At 40.7% G+C, this 21106-nt stretch overlaps 1 protein-coding gene across 1 annotated transcript; it reads left to right on the plus strand.

The window, feature by feature from the left end:
- Positions 1-7885: 7885 nt before the first annotated feature.
- On the plus strand, positions 7886-19184 carry si:dkey-174m14.3 (uncharacterized protein LOC563117 homolog). The gene is made up of 6 exons (XM_054619016.1): positions 7886-7983; positions 10586-10747; positions 12096-12162; positions 13525-13632; positions 13962-14042; positions 17772-19184. The coding sequence occupies exons 1-6, from the start codon at positions 7886-7888 to the stop codon at positions 19182-19184; spliced, it is 1929 nt and encodes a 642-aa protein (XP_054474991.1).
- The last annotated feature ends 1922 nt before the right edge of the window (positions 19185-21106 follow it).

Raw genomic sequence — 21106 nt, forward strand, 5'->3', positions numbered from 1 at the left:
CTGTGCCAAGTTTTTAAAAGGTTGCTCAATCTACCTGAGAGTCTGACTCTACATCTCCATCCCACCCAACCCCCACCTCCACCCATACATCTCATCTCCAAGACGCCTTCCACTCTAAGTGATGAAATGTCCTGAAATCTCCTATCTCCTCTCTTGCTCTCTCTCTCTCCTTCTCCTTCTCATTTTTGTCCCTCCCTTGGCTGGGCTCCTGCGTCAGGGGCCCTATGGTGGAGATAGAGATGTAAATTTTACATGGAGATACAGCACAGCAGGGAGCTCCAGAGCAGAGGAGTCTTCGGTTAGATAAACAGATTTAAAGTTTTTAAGAGTTTTTAAAAGTGCGGTCAGAATATTCAAGCAGGTGCCTCAAAGCCATCTTCTGCTGAAGTGTCTTATTTTAGAAATGAGATTGACCCCACTTGGGGGAAAAAGAAAAAATTGACAGCAACTCTCCCAGGATGGTTGACAGGCAGAAATTGAATGCAGCTTACGGAGTGATGATGAAATTACATCCTTGGGTGGCATGAGAACAAAAGTCTGACATAGTTTTAGGGATTTAGGAACCTGAATGAAAAGACTCAAAAAACAATTACTAAATTTAACAAACCCCACGTCCAGATCCATTAAGTAGCTCTTCCTGAGCTTTGGATCATATAACATTAATTTCCGTTTAGTTGAGATTTGGTGAGGGAAGCCAAAGCAAGTGATTCACATAATTTTCACTTAAATTAAGTGACCCCATTGTTATTCAAGTTTTTCTTTGACATAAATTGTTTGGCATTTTTGGATTTATGCCTTTTTGTTGCTGAGAGTTAGATGAGAAGATCAGGACCACTCTGAGGTCTGTCCATTGAATATCGATCAACAGCCAGGAGACGGTTAGCTTAGCATAAAGATCTGAATGTAGAAATTGCTGGCTCGGTCTTTAAATAATGAAAGCTGCAAACCAGCACCTTTAACCCTCACAAACGTACACGTTATATCTGGTTTGTTTCTAATAACACGTTGCAGTGACTTCCTTCCTCGTTTTGTTGTCCAGACACCTGAGGAAGTCACTGAGAAATAGGCTGGCACAAAATGAATTGCCGTGTTTACACTTTTGTTTTTCAAACAAACAAGATCCATGGTAATTAGCCAGCATTAGACTTGCTGGCAGGGAGCTTTTGTTACCTTTAAACTGAGCCAAGCTCGCTGTTACCCACCGTTTCCAGTCATTATGCTAAGCTAAGCTATCTGGCTGCCAAGTTGATGAAGTCTTTTCTACCTGTTCAGATGGTAGTTTCTGCTCATGCTGAACCACGTAAAGCAATTTCTAACTAATATCAATACCAGAAATATTAAACACTTTAGCAACTACATCATCCCAGCTGAATAAGGCATCCAGTGAATCACTTTTATTATAGATGAAGCGATGATACAGAAGAGCAATAGCAGACACTTATATGTTTGAAAGTGGTGTGGGAGAGAGGCTGGTCTGAAGAGAGGTTAGATTTGATCTGCTTAAGTGGACGTTGTTGGTCTAACAGACTAATGCTCTCCTCTATATCCTCTGTGGTCTGAACAGTCAGCCTCTCTCTCCCACTCTGTGTCTAGGTCTCTCTCTCTCTCTCCTCCTGTGGTGGAGCACTGACAGCTCATCTGGGGTTATTAAGTGTATCTTATCATCTCAACCCCATTATTCTTCCTCCCCTTTGCCCTCTTCAGCACCAGCGGTCAGATCGCACAGGTCAGATTTATTCCTGGCGACGGTGACCATGTTAATTGCTTCACTGCATATGCCAGCTGCCATAGCTCAAGTTTTTGACTTGTATTGAACATAAACATAGTGATCTACAGTATGTGTTAAATCAGTTCCTTCCTGAACTAAGAGAACATGACACTAATTTAATTAAGTTTGAATTAAGAATCTTGCTGAGCAGCTAATGTGATAGTGGCACAAGTGGAGTTTGAATTCAAGATAGAAAAAATCGGTCCATCAGCACCTCTTAAACTCGACGATTAGCACATTATATCTATCATTATCTTATGTATGTTTGTTTAATCCAGACAAAAAATACTAACGAGAATGTTTCATCAAATTTTAATTGAAGAATAAAATATGAAATTAAAGAAGTTTATAAAGGAACTGTTACTTGATTAAAGTAATAGATTAGATGGATGAAAAGTTGCAGCTATCACATCAACCCCGTAAAACCGCAACTTGTTGTTTTACACCTCAATTGTTATAGATGACAAACGAACAAGATGAAATGGGGATTTCATTTCCTAGACAGAGAAAAGCAACTGCTTCCAGTCTTTGTGCTAAGCTAACAAGCTGTTGGCTGTAGCCTTATAATAAATAAACTTATTCCCCAAAATCTTTAACTATTGCTTTAGGTCTTTATTTTCACTGTAAAATCACAGCAGCATAAATATATTAAACACATAAATACATATTTTCTTTTCTCTTTTCTGTTGCTTGTTTGCATTTGATGATCCCAAACTGGAGGTCACAGTTTTCATATCTTTTTTTTAATATGCCACTTAATTATTGCTGTTATGCTGTAAACCTGCTAGCACTTTATTGCATTCTATATTCTCTCAGTATAGTCTCCTTTTTGTCGTAAAAGCTCCATTCATGCATCCCTGAGTTGAAACTTTTTTAGGTTGCCTCTTAAGAGTCATGGATGGACCTGTAAGCACAATCCGCCTGCTATACAGTTGTGATGTATAAGAGGCTAATGCTTATGTACACACACACACAAACACACACACACACACACACACACACACACACACACACACACACACACACACACACACACACACACACACACACACACACACACACACACACACACACACACATATACAGACTGACATACATGGAAACACAGAACACAGAGGGGTACACTGCAGGCTAGCAGATTCGCAGAGGTGGTTCCTTTGTTGTGTCTAATCACTACCTGTCCATTTGAGCGCCACTCGTAAACACCAGTTGTGATCGTGAGTGGGTGTGTCTTGTACGTGTGTGTGTGCGTGTGTGTGTGTGCATGTATGTGTGTTTGTCTCTGTTCTATTTTTAATGAGCTGAACCCTTTTGAAAAGCTGCTTGTGCTTCTTCGTCCCATCTCCTTTTTGTTGTGGCTGAAAAGATGGCGAACGAGCCTTATTTGCGTATATGCCACAACATTTTACTAACGTCTTTTATTATAAAAATGATTGTTCAACCAAAAATTTGGGAGCCAAAAAAATGATGGTACTGAATGCAAGGAAGTGGACAGAATAAGGATATCTTTACCATTTACGTTATGAAAAAAATGAAATACTGAAGCAATTCAGACTCACTGGTTTGGAACACACAGTTATCACCAGGAAACTTGAGTTTCAAATTGAGTAAAATGTTTCAGGATCTTCTGGATCGGAAGAAGACCAGGTCTCAGTGGCTTTGCTAGGCCAGCTCTCAGTAGGATTTACTGGCACCGTAACATAATTTTCTTGTCTTGAGGCAGACGCTGTTTTTTGTAGAACAGCTTGTGTGTGTGTTTGTGTGTGTGGGGTAGTGGTCTTATAGCTTGGGGGTTTTCTTGCCTCTACTCTACTCCAAACTTGTATTTTTTCTTTATTTAATTATTTATGAAAAACACTTTTGAGAGACTTTTTTTGTGACAGCATTTTACATTATTTTGTATGTATTCTATATAAGTTGGGATACGAACTCAAGGTTTAGATTTCCATAAAGTTGTTAATAAAATACAACTTTAGTTAACATATTTATTAAATTATTTAACAACAACATCATTATAGTACTCAGTATCTTTATTTTTACTCTTTAGGAGATATTTTAAAATATTGAAATGTTAAAAAAAATTATTTCACAACATTTTTCACCTTTTACAAAAACATTTACCTCTCACTCAACATCAAAGTGTTAATAAGTGAGCTTTAGAGGTGCTGGTTGGCAACTTTTTCTACCATTGTACAGAGCCAAGCTAGCTGTTTCCCCCTGTTTCTTCATGCTAAGCTAAGCTAACTGGCTGTTGCATTTAGCTTTATATTTACTGTACAGAATGGTGTATTTCCCAAAAATGCCTGAATATTCCATTAAAATTCATTGTTGTGTACAAAACCTGACATTTTCTTTTTCGGACCAAACCTTGAACGGCTTATTTCTGATTGCATAGCGCCACTTATAGGAATGCTAACCGATGTCCGCTCGCACACACATACATTCCAAAATCCTATCAACGGAATCCAAATAGCCGTCACGAAAGTCTTCGGCTTAGTTACCGTTTGTGCTACTGGGTTAGTTCCCTTTTCTTCCATATTTTTCATTACAAGCTGTTGTTTGTGTTTTGTGTTGTCTGTCGTTTTGCTAACAGGTTTTTTGAAAATGGTGATTGCTGATGCTTCATTGGCTCATGTGTTCGACCCATCAACCTATGCTTACATCGCACATAGTTCCTCTTGTGCTGGGAAAGTTCCGACTCTGAAATAGGAGCGAAAGAAGTCCCTCAAAATTACATTCTAAGAACAATGATTGTTCCTAAAAAATGGTGTTTTTTAGAACTACATTCTTAAAACTGTGAAAGAGCTATTCCACTCCAAAAATGCCTAATTTGGGATCTTATTCCCTTTTGGTGCCTGTGGCAAAACCCATTTAGATTTTTAATGCAGAGCTATTTTAAGCCTAAACCTCAACTTGATCTGGTGTTGGTGTTGGACTCAATCGGCTCTGTGTGTTGACTTTTTTGGGTATCAGAAGAGCAACAGAATTGTGTATATTTTTGTGTTTGTATTCGGAAAATCCTCTCGGGATGGTTGTTGTGATTATACCCCCCCCATTTGCCGGGTGCCATCAGCAGCACATGAAATCCGTTCAGCAGGTCATTATCCCCTGCTGCTACTAATGATGTTGGTAGTTGGTGTGTAACTACTTAGCTGTCTGCTCCAGAGTTAATCAATGCTGGACAGAGAAACAGCTGAGACATAAACCCACACAGCACATATACTCTTGGTGCCCTAAGTTTAGAGTTGATTCTTTTCTTTATTAGGTGGTTGAGTCATAGTGTACATGTCACTGTGCTGAGTGACTGCTTCGGGTTAGCTACCTTGTTAATCTGCGTGGATACGGAGCAGAAAGAGCGTCTTCCTTCCTCTGCTGCTACAGGATGAGTCAGCCGCCTGGGTTCCCCCCGCTCTAATGCTGAGGTCTGGGCCTCTTATAAGGGCTTTTCCTGAGAGCCTGTCTATCTGCAAGGTAGATGCAATCAGCGCGGCAGGAAGGAAGAAACAGAACAGACGGAGGAGAGGAGAGGAAAGGAAAGAGAAAGACAAAATTATGACTTCACACCCACTCTGTTTGCTTTTCCTCTCTAATTTAGTGATGGCTCCACTCTCTTTCCTGTCTTTGACTAAATTGCGACTACTCTAGCTGGCGTCCCCCCCCCCTAAAACGCTTCCTGCTTCACCCTCTTCCCCATTCCCCAACTTTAATATCCTCCTCCTCCTCTACCACCTCCCCTTCCTCTTCTTTTCAATGTTCTGAGTTCCTCTCAAATGTCAGCATGGCACGAGTGGGTGGCAGGCAGCGCCATCTGAACGAGCCCCGTCTATGCTTTTGCTGCAGTGTAAGGATCGGGCTGAAGGAAGAAAAAAGCAAGCGAGTGAATGAGAGAGGGAGAGTTGTTGTATGCTGGCAGTTTGACAGCGGACACCTGACGTGGCCGGAGATATGTCGCCAACAGCTGTCCTTTTTTTTGACTTTCATGATAGAGACTGTTGGTTTATTACGTTCCTTGAAATAGGGGATTGAATTGGCACAGCTGATGCCGCAGCACACAAACACCTACATGAAAAACACATACAGATGCACAATCAGAGGCGTATAGACGCATGCATACTGCATGAAAACAAACCGAGAGCCTCATACATGCACGAAAACATGCTCACACCCACCACATCTTACACACACACACACACACACACACACACACACACACACACACACACACACACACACACACACACACACACACACACACACACACACACACACACACACACACACACACACACACATCCAGAGCCGGTGTGCTATGACTCAGAGGGGAGCAGCTGGAGTGAAGGCTCCAGTGGCGGTGGTGAGCTGTCACCATCTGGAGGAGTACATGTCTCCCTGGCTGCCTCCTCAGCCAGCAGCATAAATCACCTCACAACAACTGGGTGTCAGTGGATCAACATGTTTCTCTTCTGTATGTCATCAGGTTTTTACTCATGCGTGTGTACCGTATCTATGGATACAACATCCCAAACGTGAGGCTTTCCACGGCTGTAACCCCAAACCGCAGTCACATGCGCCGTCTGTCATTGTTTCCTTTCCGAGTGGACAGTACAGCGCTCGCATCAGAGCAGCTTTGATCAAGCTTTGACGCGCCGTCTCATCTAATAACACGCACTATTTGTCTGCAAGCTGACAGCTGCACCTGTGCTGTGGACATCCATCGAGACACACTCGATTGAGGGGATTGTAGAAATATTTGGAAAAGAAGCTTCGGCCTTGTCAAAACTCTTTTCATTCAACACAGGGTGGATGTGTCAGTTCATGTCCTTTTTGTTTGGACATGTAAGAGATAAAGTCTGCCACAAAGAGAATAGAGGGATGTTTGTTTTTACTGATAAGCCTGCTTGTCACAAAGGCCTTTCATCAAGCACCAGTGATATGAAGCAGGACTGTGTCCAGCGGGAACACAAAAGCAGCATAAAACCTACAAATACATTTCCCTTTCTATTTTAAGGGCCCTGAAAACATTTTGAGCTGTCAGCTTATTACTATGAAAAATGGGATACTACTTTAGAGCAAAATCACATCTGCTAAATTGAGACAGTTTTTAGTCATTTCACATGAGAGATTTTTGTTTTTATGTTTGTCTCTGTGCTCTTTTCTCTTGTTTAAAGAAACATTTAAATCGATATCTGATGACAGGTATCAGGTAGTTTCAGTATGTTGCCAGACCATTGTTAAAATGCAATCGATAATACTTCCTGAACCATTACCTCAGATTAAATCTATGTAACAAATAATATCAACCCTAAAAGTTTGCTGCAGCAACTTACGGGACACAAGAATGGCCATCATATACTTCCAATTGTTATGCTCTAAGCCCACACTCTAAACTTTAAACAATTGAATAGGTGCTTAAACAAAACACTATGTTTTTGTCAGACTTACAAGAACTGACTCAATGGTAAAGAGGGCTAGAAGAGGTTAATGCAAACAATCCCCCCCCATGGATTTGAGGAAAAAAGTACGAATAGGTTGTAACATTTTTATTTTAACCAACATGAATTCCACAAAGGTGCAAGCTGTGGAACATATCCTGCCTCTCCCTCAGTAGATTTGTCCTCATTTGATTGTTGAACTTTGTTGCAGAAAAGAAAGAATCCCTTGCTCTTTGAGTCTGAAGGACTGAGACCAAAGCTTGACATTTACACCAATGTCCCAGATACTTTTATTTTCACAACACAGTAAAACATAAAAAAAAAAAAATGAGACCAAAAGCTACAACACCCTGGGTGGATTTTAACCTTTTAAGATTTTTATAGTGCTGTAACTTTTAATATATTACAGTTTAAGGCTATTTCAGCATTCCTGTCAAGGACAAAACTGTGGGTTATTTTGCCATTAAATGACTATCACTGCAAAATATATATCAAGTTTGTCCTTCAAACAGGATCCCTCGTTGATCTGTAGTTACTAATAATTGCAAATCTGTGTGTTTACTTTGTTTGGCAGGATCAACGCAGGTAGAGTTACTCTAGTGTAACTCTGCTGGCCACACTTAGCTGGTCTCCTTTGGGAAACTAACACATATGATGGCTCCCTGTGGTCAACCCCTATAAACACATGAGAGGGAAGGAACACAGACAAACCATGAAAAAGATATACATTGGCAAAACTGCCTTAAAAGTCCCCCGAAATGGCGGAAAACATCCGAAAAAGAGGTAAGAGAGTAACTCTCAGACGCCATCTTTCCATCTCTCCTCGTTTTTTATCTGTTTGTCCGTTCATCCGCCCACGAAGGTGTCTCCTGTAGTCACCCGGTGATGCGAAAGTGGCCTCATCCCGCTTATCCAAGCCCAGGAGTCATGCTGCCTCGTCATCTCATCTCACCGGAATGAAAGCACTCATTATGTCTGACTCAGCTTCTGTTCACAGAGGAGGTCACTAATGGGGGATTTTTCATCCCTGGAGCTACTTCACGTAAACCTATCCTCTATCAAACAACAAACACCTGTATTCCCTTGCTAATGGCTGTCAATCAAAGAGAAGCAGAATGTGAGGGGCTGCTGGGTAACGCAGAACCGAAATGCCTTGCAGTCAGTTGAGACACTCATTGAATCCCTTCGTAGGCAGGTATTGTTTTACTCACCGACTTCGTTGTAGATGCAGCAGCTTTCATGGCAACCACCTGAAAAAATTAAACAAAATTCCAGATCCCGTGTGTAATTATTAATCCAATTTACTAGTCTTTTATTCATCATTTAGCTTAGTTTAGAACTGTATTTTCTTTTATTTGGTAAATGGAGCTTTATTTGTACAAATATGTCTTGCTGCAGATCTGTGGCAGAAATACTTTTTTGATTGAGTTAAAAATAATTTAAAAGGACAGAAAGTAAGAAAGATAGAAACGAAAGTTAGCTAACTGGCAACACAAATGCAATCTGTGGACAAAAGTAAATGCTTTTTAAGGGCCCTTTATTGTATATTATATTACTATTATATTTTTCCACCTCTAGTTGTCGTACTGTCACAAAGCATCTTAGGAAGGAAGGCGGTGCCTTTAAAACTTGTGACATTGATGCTGAAAACCTACATGTCCCTTCTTCTACCAACAGTCAACTACAGTTCGTAGTTTAATATCTTTCATTAAGAAATAAAAATAGGGAGTAAATAGCGCTCAAACTCGCAAGGAATGTAAGGCCTGTCTGCTGCTCTCAGAATAGGGCAATGTTGTATCAGGAGGTCCAAAGTACAATGTAACACATGGATTTAAGGCAACAAACTTTATTAAAAGACTTGGCATCAAAACGTTAGTCTTTAAGCCAAGAAATATTAGTTAACCTAAACTTAGTTTTACCATAATAATAGTATCAAATCACACAATTCTCATTTGAGTAGTTTTTGGAGATTAAACAAATTAAATGCATTGTCTTTTAGATATGATGACTTGTAGCCAAAAATTCTTTGACCCTGCACACTGAAATTTAAGTAGGCTTGTGAGTTTTCTGCCTCTAGAGCAGCTCCGTCTCTGAGAAATGTATCTTTCTGCAGCATCTCTACTATATGAATAAATGAATGTTTTCTTTTTATATCGTCAAGGCTCCCAGCCCACATGGGCTTTGATGGCACAAGTTGCATCACCTATAATGTCAAGAAAAAAAAAAAGGAAAGCAAGCCAATGCATGGTACTCTATACAGTATATATGTGACATCAAATACCACTGGGTATTGTGTGTCTGTGAATCAATTCATATCAAAAATTGCTTATTTGTATTATTTATGTGACTGTCCAACATTAAAACTCTCTCTAAAGTGGTTAATAAGATAAAACATGTAACTGGAATTAAACAAGACAGAATTACAGAAAAGTGGCTGGTGGTATTTATTCTTCCCAACTGTAGTTCTTATCATGCATATTAATGAGCTAGGAACTGGATAGCACCTCCACTTAGTGACCTGAAAAACATTGAAAGGAATCTGTCCCTAATATTTTTTCAGTCTTCCTCAGCCCCCACCTTGTGTATCTATGATCTTGTTAACGGAGGCAAAGAGAGGAAGTGATAAGAGCGCCCCACATCTCCATTCCACTCTCTCTGCTATCTGTTATCCGGCTGCAGATAGAGTCATTACCCTCCTTCCTCCATCTGTCCGTCAATACAGGCTCCATTAAGCCCAGCCGTGCACACTCATATCCATCAAGGCAACAGACATTTCCGCTTTTTCCACTCACACTTGCCCTTTTATGAGATGAGGTCCAAGTAATGCAAATGCTCTGAAAAAAAGTCATCATTGTGCTGTCTGGCTGAATTACATGTGGGGGGTATCTCTTTTCCGTAAATCTGAGCCTTCACAGTCTATTTGTGTGATATATTAGAGCTCATTGGCTCATATTTCATCATCTTTTTTTCTCAGTGATGATGGGGTTTCTGTGATGATCTTTAATGCTGAGAAAAAAGATCTAATGCTCAAAAGATATATATAAAAAGCTCTGTGTCCCTGTTTACCCCTGCCTGGATTCTTAATTAGAGATCTGTGTTTTGGTCCCATGTTTTCCTCACACAAAGCACTTTCTCACACAATTTTTCTGCTTTTATCACCCTCTCATGATGTTCTCGTCACCACTGCATGGCCGCTCAGGGGTCCATTAAAATGATATGTAGACCCTTATAAGTCCATTTAGATAAGCATATACCCAACTTACAAGCTTGTTTCCTGCACAATATGTCCTGAACACAATCATCTGCTGTGTGTGTGTGTGTGTGTGTGTGTGTGTGTGTGTGTGTGTGTGTGTGTGTGTGTGTGTGTGTGTGTGTGTGTGTGCAGCTCACTGCTGGAGCAGAAGGAGGACTTACGGAAGAGGCTTTCCTACACAACACACAAGCTGGAACTGCTGCAGAGTGAGTTCGACTCCACGCGGCAGTACCTGGAGACGGAGCTGCGGCGGGCACAGGAGGAGCTGGACAAGTTTACTGATAAACTGCGCAGGTATAAATACTGGTCAACACGGTGGTGAAGTGTTTGGATCCACAATATATGTTTATGTACAAGTGCCTCAAAATGGTACTTAAAGCTAGTATGAGAAACTTTAATTTTGTGTTGTTTGTGAAAAAAAATCTAAAACTGATTTAGACTGAAATAGCTATTGTAAGAGAAATCTGAGTACAGAGGGAAAACATGGATAGACAGGGAAAATTTTACCAAAGAGCCCAGTCACACGTGAATATAAACAGGAATCCAAAACAATCCTTCTCCAACAATGCCCACAGTTAAAAGGATAAATTGATCCAGTGAGATGAGACGTTCAAGCTATAAATCCTTTGTTTTTCACTTCAGTTATATGCTATGAAGCAATGCACTGAACTTTCAGTATTTTCCCATGGATGTCTAAAGTTAGCCTGTGTTATGCTCTGGTCCAGTGAACAGCAGCTTTCAAATTGAGGAGAGTGGTAATATACTGTTGATGTTTAAAAGGAGTCCCACATAGCCTTAATAGAAAGGAACGTATGTATTTCTACTCTTGCTGCAATGAAGGACCAGATGACTTTGTCTCATAGTATGAGAATATCAAGAATGAAGCACAGGCATCTAAAGAGAAACATTTATTACAAAAAACCAAGCGACACATTTTGTCTCTATTTTCCTTATTAGTATGAAATTATGAAACTATCTACTACCCTGTAGATTATAAGGAAATATGAACCTTTAAAAAATCATTAACAAAGTAACTTTGACCCTATTCAAATACTATTTAGTATTAGTTTATGAGTACAAGGAAGAGGACATATTTTTTCTTGGAAATGTGGGTTTTTGTGATTGAAACAAATATCATATCATCATATCATATCATGTCATATCAGCATTTGGTACAGCATTTGGTACACGTTCAGAAGGGGTTTCTGAAAAATGTCAAAAGCAGATCGTAATCTTGACAATGCTTGAATTGGAGCAAAGCCAAATGCATTCACGCAGCAAAAAAAACAACAATAATGGACCAAGCTATGCACCTTGTGGTACACCGTAAAAGCCTCTCTCCCCAGGTTTGGATCCAATGCTCATAGTTTGTGATTCACGCCATTATCTTGCCTTAAACAGTATGTACCTGCCTTCTGGGTGACATATTTCAGAATAAAACATTCTCTAAATCCTCATATCAGTAGAGTGAGGTCATTTAGTGTGAAAATGACTTACAAGTGCTATAAACTGAAACCGTGACATGTAATTTAGCTCTGACTTGTGTACTGCTGAGAATGCTGATATGCTTTGGAGAAGTCTCAGGCTGCTATGTTCAAACTATTATCTGCAAATGAGCAATGTCGTTTATTGTGTCGTTTAGAATACAAAGCAGCTACTCAGCACTGCAAAGGATCAACCAAGATCTGGAGGAAAAAATCCACAGAAATGTAAGTGTGTACACCTCATGTTTGAGAAACATCCAGTCATTTGAATGTCCCTGCTAACAAAAAAGAAGCGCCTCAGCAAGTCATGGGGTTTAGACATGGTGTAGAGCATTTGGAGGGGCCAATTTGAATATGAATATGCCCCGCTGTTGGTACCACTGACGTTAATTATGGCCTATTACAATTGGCTGTCCTCCTTCCAATGGCAGCGTGATAGCAAACCCATTGTTCCTTAGTGCGTCGCACCTGACTTCATTTGTCAGACGCCGCTTTTGCCAGTGGAAAGATGCAATTAACTAGCTGGCCTGAGAACACTGTATGACAATCAGGTTTCTTTGCTGTTGAATAGGCAGCTGAAAACGCTCAGCAATGGGTTTGTTACAGAGCAAGATAATAATCATCACTGCCCTCTGCGTGATTACAACGCTTCAGCAGTTAGATACCAAGTCAGTAAGGAGCTGAGGGTCACCCGACTTTTTATGACAAGGAAAACTGTCATTTTTTTAAATAAACGGCAAAGGCTTTTTTATTCTCTTGAAGCGTCCTCATCAGCTGTTATTGATTCATCTCACGTCTTCCCTTCTCAAGGGTGAGAGAGGTGCTGAGTAAGTCTCTCTGCAATCGTAAAGCTTGTTTACTCCAGAGGTGCCACAAACCCATCTGACCCCATGGCCCTGCACAAAGAGAGGATGTAATTACAAGACAGATAAACACAGTGATATACTTTGTGTGTGCTCGTACTTGCACAGCTACACGGTTCAACAGAGAAAGAGCCTGAAGAGAGACAAAACGACTGCAGACAAGGCCACTTTTTGTTTGTTGCAGCTCTCATATCATACTAACGTCAAACAGAGGTGGTAAATCAGAAAGCAGAAAGTCTTCATTAGCCAACAAGAAGAGAAAAAATGTTCTTCCGCGGAGTGCTCAGTTTACTGATGTCATGGTTTCTTGGTTACCCTAGTAACCAAAAAATCAGCTCCAGTATCTCTTGCTGCCACTTATATAATCAATGTGTGAAGTTGCTTTATGTATCTTTAGTGTACACTCTTAGAAGTAAAGGAACTAACAATATAGGGTTCTTCGGCTTTTCACCATGTTAAAAAAGTAACAAAGTCATCAAAGCATATTTTCAGTTACGAAATATTAATAATAATCCTTAACATAGACAAGTCATGGCAAATGTGCTCAGTTCTGTGAATTACTGTTGTGGAATTTGATTAATTAAAAGATTGTCAAAACTGGGGACACATGCTTTGATGAGTGTTGTATCAACTGAAAACTTCAATGTTAACATCTAAGTGTTTAAAAATCTATAAGTCTTGTTTCCATGCTGGTAATTTGTATAAACGTCTCTCTTGTCATCAGTCTCAGCACCATGACGATGAGAAGCATGCGCTGAGCAGAGAGATCCTCGTCCTCAACAACCACCTGATGGAGGCAAAGCTCACCATCGAGAAGCTACAAGAAGACAATGTAAGAGCCTCGTTGTATTTTCATCTTTAGAGAATAAAATAAAGCATATTGATAGCTCTGATTTGTTTACCTGCCTTGAACAAAAACTGGGAAATTTGCCATTACAAAACTTGACACAGATGAGCAGTGACAGAGACCTTTGGTCCTTCATAATTCTGCATAAAAGCAAAAAGAGATATTTCCAGCTATAAACAGTCAAACTTTCAGTTTTCAGAGCAAAGAAAGTTTCAGGAGTAGAATAATCAGTTGTGATGATAAAGATTATCACCAACACTAGTGCATATTCATCCTTGAATGTTATTTCTTGTCTTTTAATTTGGTCTCCGTAGGACATGTACAGGAAGGACTGTAACCTGGCTGCTCAGCTTCTCCAGTGCAACAAGTCTCTTTACAGGGCGCAGCTCTCTGAGGTGAGATCTATACTGACTGTTACGCGTCATTCAGGCTTTTAATCAAGCTCGAATCTTATTTTTTATTTTTTAAATTCTTCTTAATATATGTTTTTACATGATTCATCAATATTATCAAGACTTCAGTCACCTCAAATCCCTATAAGTTTCAGTGTAACAGTCATTGAAAGTCACAAGAAAACCCTTTTGCCCTGAAATAGGCACAGGAAAAAAATTGAGAAATAGCTGTTATATGTGAAGGCAGAGGAGGTGTGAGTGAGGAGTTTCTTGAGCAGCACTAAGATGAATTTTCAGCTCATGACATAAAGACGGTCAAAAAAAGTGCTGTCTTGACTATAACTGAAGGTCATCTTGTCCTTTTGAGAGGCAGAGGAGATAAGAGACGAGACATGGCGGAGCGATGACTGCTGTCAGTCACTGCAGGAAGGCCAGAGATTAGAGAAGTAAAGCTGTTCTGTGGCTAAATAACCTTCGACTGAGAGAAGGGGAAGAACTTTGAAAAGGTTGTTAGCTAATTTAACACAGCTGAACATGCTACCTTAAACATTTTGACAAATAATAATTTACTTTAAAAAAACAGTAGTTATGCCATGAAAGCCATGTTGTTTTTATTGTGGATGAATTAAAAATCATACAGTATTACAATATTATATTTACCATTCAAGTGTGGTTACCTCATGCTGGAAAATAATTATTACAACATTATAACAAGTAAATTGATGGAAATATTATTATATTACTAATTATTATTCAATTATTTCCGGTATTATATATTTACAGAAGCAAATTCAACAGTCACTTTACTTTTTGAGGGTTTAAAAGTTATTTAAAACATTTAACTTTGCTTTTCATTGAGTATATATTTTCCTCTTATACATTTGTCCATTTATTATATTGCCAAACAATAGAAATGTCATTTAGAGTTTACAAATTGCCAACATAAACCAGTAATATAAATTAATTAAGTACATTTATCCAAGTACTGTACTTGCATACAATTTTGAGGTACTTTAGTGCTACTTCATGCAACTTTGTCCACTACATTACTGAGGGAACATACTTTTTACTCCACTACACATATTATGCAGCTGTAGTTACTATGCCATGATTATTAATACAAACATTATTAACATTTTAATTATTAATAATTATAGATTTGGCAACCCAGCAATTTAGACATTTGTTAAAAGTAGCTCCACCTTTACCAGCTACATGAAAGTGATGTTAGACATGAATGCATTAATAATTCAAATACAATTATATAATTTTTTATTCCTTTGAATTTGGCCATTCTGCAGTATTTTTGCGCTTTTGTAATTTAATTATATTTTGATGCTTTTGAAATTAATGACTTTTACTTGCAACGGGGTATGTCTTCACTGTTTCATCTCTCCTTTCATTCTCAATTAATCTTTTGAAAATTAACTGATATTACATGCAGGCTTTGATATGAAAAGCAAAAGTAGCACAAATCTTGTGTTTGCACTGATCAGTAAGACAGGAGGCCTCTCTAGTCATTCTCCTCCTGTCACCCAACATGCAGCTAAGTCAGAGTGTAATTATAGTGCACAGAGTTTAGTGATCATGTCATTTTATGAGAATGATTAAGCATGAAGCACAACACAAACTACTTCAAGGCAATTTGTGCACAAATGTGAGGGACAGTTAACTGTTCAAGGGACTAAAACTGCACTGCAGCCTCATCATGCTACCAAGATGATTCTTGAAAAAAGAGATGCATGTTGGTATCGATGAGTGTTTTAACACTGGGCCAGCTTGGTGCCACTTTCCGCTGCATCAGCCCTGGCCTTGTGCCTCGCCTTTGTGACAGGGGTGGCTTTTAGAGCTGGCAAGCATCCACGTGGTTAAAGGATGGCTCCCCACGTTTTCAGCCCATATGGCTGAATGGAAATATCAATGCAAACTGCATTTGGTTGCGTAAGGCTGATTAAATATCAATTTACACACAAACAAATACACACCCACGCTGTACAGAGAATAGGATTGGTTATAGAGGGAAAAACTGGTATGCAGAGCTGCCAAACAGAGTGGAGGTCAGAGGCTATACATGCACGCTCTGTATGTCCACCAGTCTCCTATGGGTGGGAGCTAATCGAAAGCATATTGATGAATTGTGCTGCAGCATTTTGAGGAGTGCAGTGGCTCTTCAGCGCCTACTGAAGTGCTCCAGTCGTTTGTTTTGCTGCAAAACAACCACAGAGAGGGTGTGAAACGATAAGGCTCTGAGTTCTGAAACGCCAAATAAAAGCTAATTGTGATCATGTTCAAAACAAACCCAAATGAGAAATGTGTGGACAGAATTAGTGGCATTTAGTTTGGTTCTAGTTGTAGTAAAATTGTTTTGATAAAATGTATTTACGTGTCAGTCTTTCCTCTATCTACAAAGTTAAAATTAGCTTGCCGCTCATTGCCAATTAGGAACAACTGACTAGATTCCTGTTGATGATGCGTTGCAATTTGCTTAATGCTTGTTGCTATGGAGAGGCACATATAATAGATGGAGGCTTTTATTCATTGAGAAGTGCATATAGAACAGAGCAACTTCTGTTTTATTCAAGATTTCAAGTTTTCCTTCATTTTCACATTTATTTTTCTCTTTGTTACGGCTCTCAAGAGAGGTAAATGCAGAGGTGTATGTTGTGGTGGCATACTCATACTACTGTACTATGAACTGACACACTGCAGTGCACAGGGACAGAAACTGCAATATATTTAGTTAAGAAAGTAAACTGTAGTATGAGATAGATATCTTACTACAAATGTACACTGAGTATTCCTGCAATACAGAGTTCTCATGTTAAGGCCCCTTCACGATGTGGTTTTTGGATCAATCCCAAAACGTGGTCCTAGATCACATGGAGACACGTCCACTGACCAAAGGCAACCTTCTGCAAAATACTGACATTGTCAGAAATTTAGGAACCAATTTTCTCACAAATTGCTACAACCCACATCTTTAAACCACAGCCAACATAAAATGAACATAAAATGAAGGGTAATACACGGGCCAGCGTGCTACATTTTGGAAGGAAAACACTCACAAACAAAGACGATGGGGCAAAAGTAAATGGGAATATCAGAATACAAATCTTCAGTTTTCTGTTTATCTTGGATGTAAATTGGAGACTTGGAGAATTGGAGAAAAAAAATATTACCCAGTATATTTACCCAGTAAAATAGGAAAATGTATAAAATCCAGCAACTGAATAATGAAAAAGACTTTTGTGGGATTCCGGCAAAGACAGAAACATTTCAGAGTTGCATTTTCATGACGTGAGCTGATGACGTGTCTCTGGTTTTCATTCACCATTTTTTATTTACATTGACGTGCTTAAAATTCACCATGCATTCATTGCACAATCTGACACAGATTGGGAGAACATTTTTTTTTAGACCCATCGATCAGTGTGACATGCAATAAACTTACACAACTGTCACAAAATCTGATGCACCTTTAATGTAGAAAGCCTGGTAGACCATTCTGATTAAAGTAAATATCCAAGGAGTCTTTTCAAGTGTTCAAAGAGTTCAGTAAAAAGCATTTACACTGAATACAATTTCAAAGCCTGTAAATGTTGTAGTATGTAAAACCCTCCTCAAACAATCATCAGTAGAGAAAGTAGTGCTACAGCACAGCTCCATCTGTTGGTACAGCCACACCTATGTCACATGTATCTTCCTGCCCTTTTCTTTTCTGTGCACTTGTAGCTGCCGGCTGATTTTCAGGAGCGTCTGACCATGCACATGGAAGAGTCTCCTCTCTGCCACACCTACTCCGACTCTGTCCCGGCCTCTCTCATTGGCAAAGTGCTCGAGAAACCAGACGAGGCCTGCAGCAGCAGCCAGGCCTCCCGCTCCCCCAGCCCCCAAGCCCAGGACCATACTTTCATCTTGGAGAGCTTGGGACCAGGAGGGCGGCTGGGGCTCCGCGCAGCCTACAAGTCTGACCTGTACAGCAGCGACACGGCGCTGTACTGCCCTGATGACCGGCACCGTGAGCGGAGGCCCAGCATGGATCTCCACGGTCAGAGGAAGCTTATATACGGGCCCCAAATCTCCACCGACAGCAACCCTGAGGAGGGCTCGGTGGGCTTGAGGGCTGGCTTCTCCCAGGAGCACTTTGCTAAGTTACCCGCCACACTGGGTGCAGGCTCCAGCTCCTACTCCAGCTTCAGTGGAGGTGGGTCCGAGGACAAGGGCAACGGTCCGCCCAGCAGTGCAGCTTCCTCCCCGCACCACCATTCCCTCTACATGGAGTGGAGAGATGCAGGGGACTATGAGAGGAAGAGTGACTCATCCTGGGAGAGGGACAGTCCAAGAGGCTTTGCCAACGCACATCCCTTCCAGCAGACGGAGCTGAGCCACCACCAGAACGGCAGCTCGCCTGTCTACAGCCGCACCATGTCCTCCTGTTTCAGCGAGCCCTATGAGCCCCTCCCTCCCTCCTCATCCCCAAGCGTCGCCTATGGAGACAGTCGTAGAGGCAGCACATTTGCCCCCGAGGAGGAGGAGCTGATTGGTCGATGGAGACAACTCAGTGTGGAGGACTTAAGTGCCCACACCTACCGCAGCCCGGGCCGGGCCTCCCCTTACAGCTTCTCAGAGCAGCACTTCTCCGTCCGGCCTTCCAAGATCCGACTTGGTCCGCTCTACAGCAGCTTCCAGGAGGGGGCTGACTGCTACCATCACGGAGGGGGTGTCATGGACCCCGTGTGGGTAGCCGCCGGCCCCAGCCCCGAATGCAGCCAAGGGCTGCGGCAGGCTCACAGCCAAGCCCACCTGTACCGAGCCGAGGACAGCCAGGGGTCGGAGCACAGTCTCTACCACTCAGGGAGCTCCAAAGAGAGGGAGGGCAACGTGGCAGCTGGCGGCCAGAGCACGGATTATGTAGACCCCAGCCCCAACAGCTCTACCGAGTCTCTGAACCAGAGGTCCCTGGAGATGGCCGCAGAACTGCAGCACTACCAAGTGGAAATGCACAGCCTGCCCGCACAGGCCAGCCAGTCGCCACCACCGGCCCCACCCCCTCCTCCTCCATACAACCAAAAATTTGGCTCCTTGGGACTTTCCAGGAAGGACAGTCTGACCAAGGCCCAGCTTTATGGGACACTTTTAAACTGATGGACCTTCCAATCAGGTTTTCATCCTCGATAGGACGCTAGACGCAAGGCCCTGGTACGTCCAGCTACGCCTTCTGTTAGCACGATCATTTTGAGAGAAAATGGTTTGGAAAGCAGCCAGTGGCCGAATAATTCAGTGTCATGAACACGTAACTATTGCTGAGTATTTAAAAGCTTTGATCGTATGGCATTGGATGGCAACTGTTTACACTACAATTGTCCTGAGCAAGTACCCTAAGTCATAGTTACAAGAGTTGGACGGTGAGGAGCTCAAGCAGCACGTGAAATTTGTAAGAATGTGTATGTATTTAAATTACAAATGTATAAATATATACTTATAACTAAAAATTGATTGATATATTTTGTATGTAGCTGTTAGCAAGATATACATCCAAATCAATCAAACAAAAATGCAAATCCTCTTAAAAAAACCTGGAACTTGTACATAGAGTAAAAACTGCCAATCCTATATTCAAAAACTCAGAGAGGTATTTTAATTGAGAATTGATGCGCGTATCAACTGCACATAGATTCAGTCCTTATTTTCAATGGACTGAAACAGTGCTGGCCTTTTGAGGCTTTAAATGTTAATGTTGAACATATTAGGACAACAAAACCAATGAATCACTTAAATGAGAAACATACATTTAGTTTTTGTTCTGTTGATTGAATTTGACGGTATCGGTGGGTGTGTTATATTGTTATTGATGGAACATTTTGAGATCTGTCTTAGCAGTCAGTATTATTTTGTTTTTGCTCTTATATATCCCACGGAGAGGCTTTTCTGTCCCCATTCTACCTCAGATTTGGATGCCCACACCCCATCAAGCCACTGTAACCCTGATTCTTTAAAACAATGCATGTTTATATATTTTGGTTGTTTCGTTCGCCTAATAAAGCACAAGTTATACATATGCGCTCCCACGTCTTCCTTTAATTTTTTTAATGTTGCTGTGGGGGGATTTGAAAAACACTTTAATGTAGTCATATATGATAAATGGATGTTTAAAGATAATTACATGTCTGCTGATCCAAGTTGAGTGATCAAACTAAGAGGGAGATCCTTCATTATTCAAACTCACATTGATGCAGCCATGTGGTGTGTGCCTGCTGAGTCACTAGGAAGCCCTGCACTATCACTGTTGTGAATTCAAAATTACGTTTGTAGAGGCGGATGTATGCCAAGATCAGCAAACTAAAACAAAAAGAGGTTTATTTGTGTGTTCCAAGGAGTCATCAAGGAAATACTACAAGGAAATGTTTGTTATGCTGTGAGTTATTGTGATATCAAACACACTAAATAACAGTTATTCCTCCACATACAGCAGCAATTTCTCTTCTGCTGCATAGTACCAGTGTCATGCTGGCACTACATATACACAGTGTGGACAAAATAACAAGAATACCTTACAATGTAAATAAATAAATTTGGTTAATGACATGTTTGTGAAGTTTCATATAGTATAGCATACGTATTTATTGCTATATCTCTTTCCTGCCGAGCTGAAAGATGATTTACATGTGAGATTGAATCCTTCCACAGGAGGGAGTGGTGGTGCAGCGGCATCTCACTGATCTACATTGTCGACCTTATTGTTAAGTCTCCTTCAGACACAGCAGAAGGCATTTACACTTCAAACACATCAACACAGGGAAACTAGATTAACAGCTTCCCCCCCACCCCTTCTTTCTTTTTACAATGCATAATGCATGCTAAAGCAAGAACAATAACTGAACTGGGAATAGATTTGCTTTTCTGAGGATTTCCACAGTACAACCAATAATTGGACCTCACAATGGAGAAGGTGACAACTCAGCTTGTCTTTGATGTATGCCATAAGCTGATGAGTTTGATCCTGATGTGTGTGTGTGTGTGTGTGTGTGTGTGTGTGTGTGTGTGTGTGTGTGTGTGTGTGTGTGTGT

Source organism: Anoplopoma fimbria, chromosome 18, assembly GCF_027596085.1.
Source record: "Anoplopoma fimbria isolate UVic2021 breed Golden Eagle Sablefish chromosome 18, Afim_UVic_2022, whole genome shotgun sequence".
Classification (NCBI taxonomy): domain Eukaryota; kingdom Metazoa; phylum Chordata; class Actinopteri; order Perciformes; family Anoplopomatidae; genus Anoplopoma; species Anoplopoma fimbria.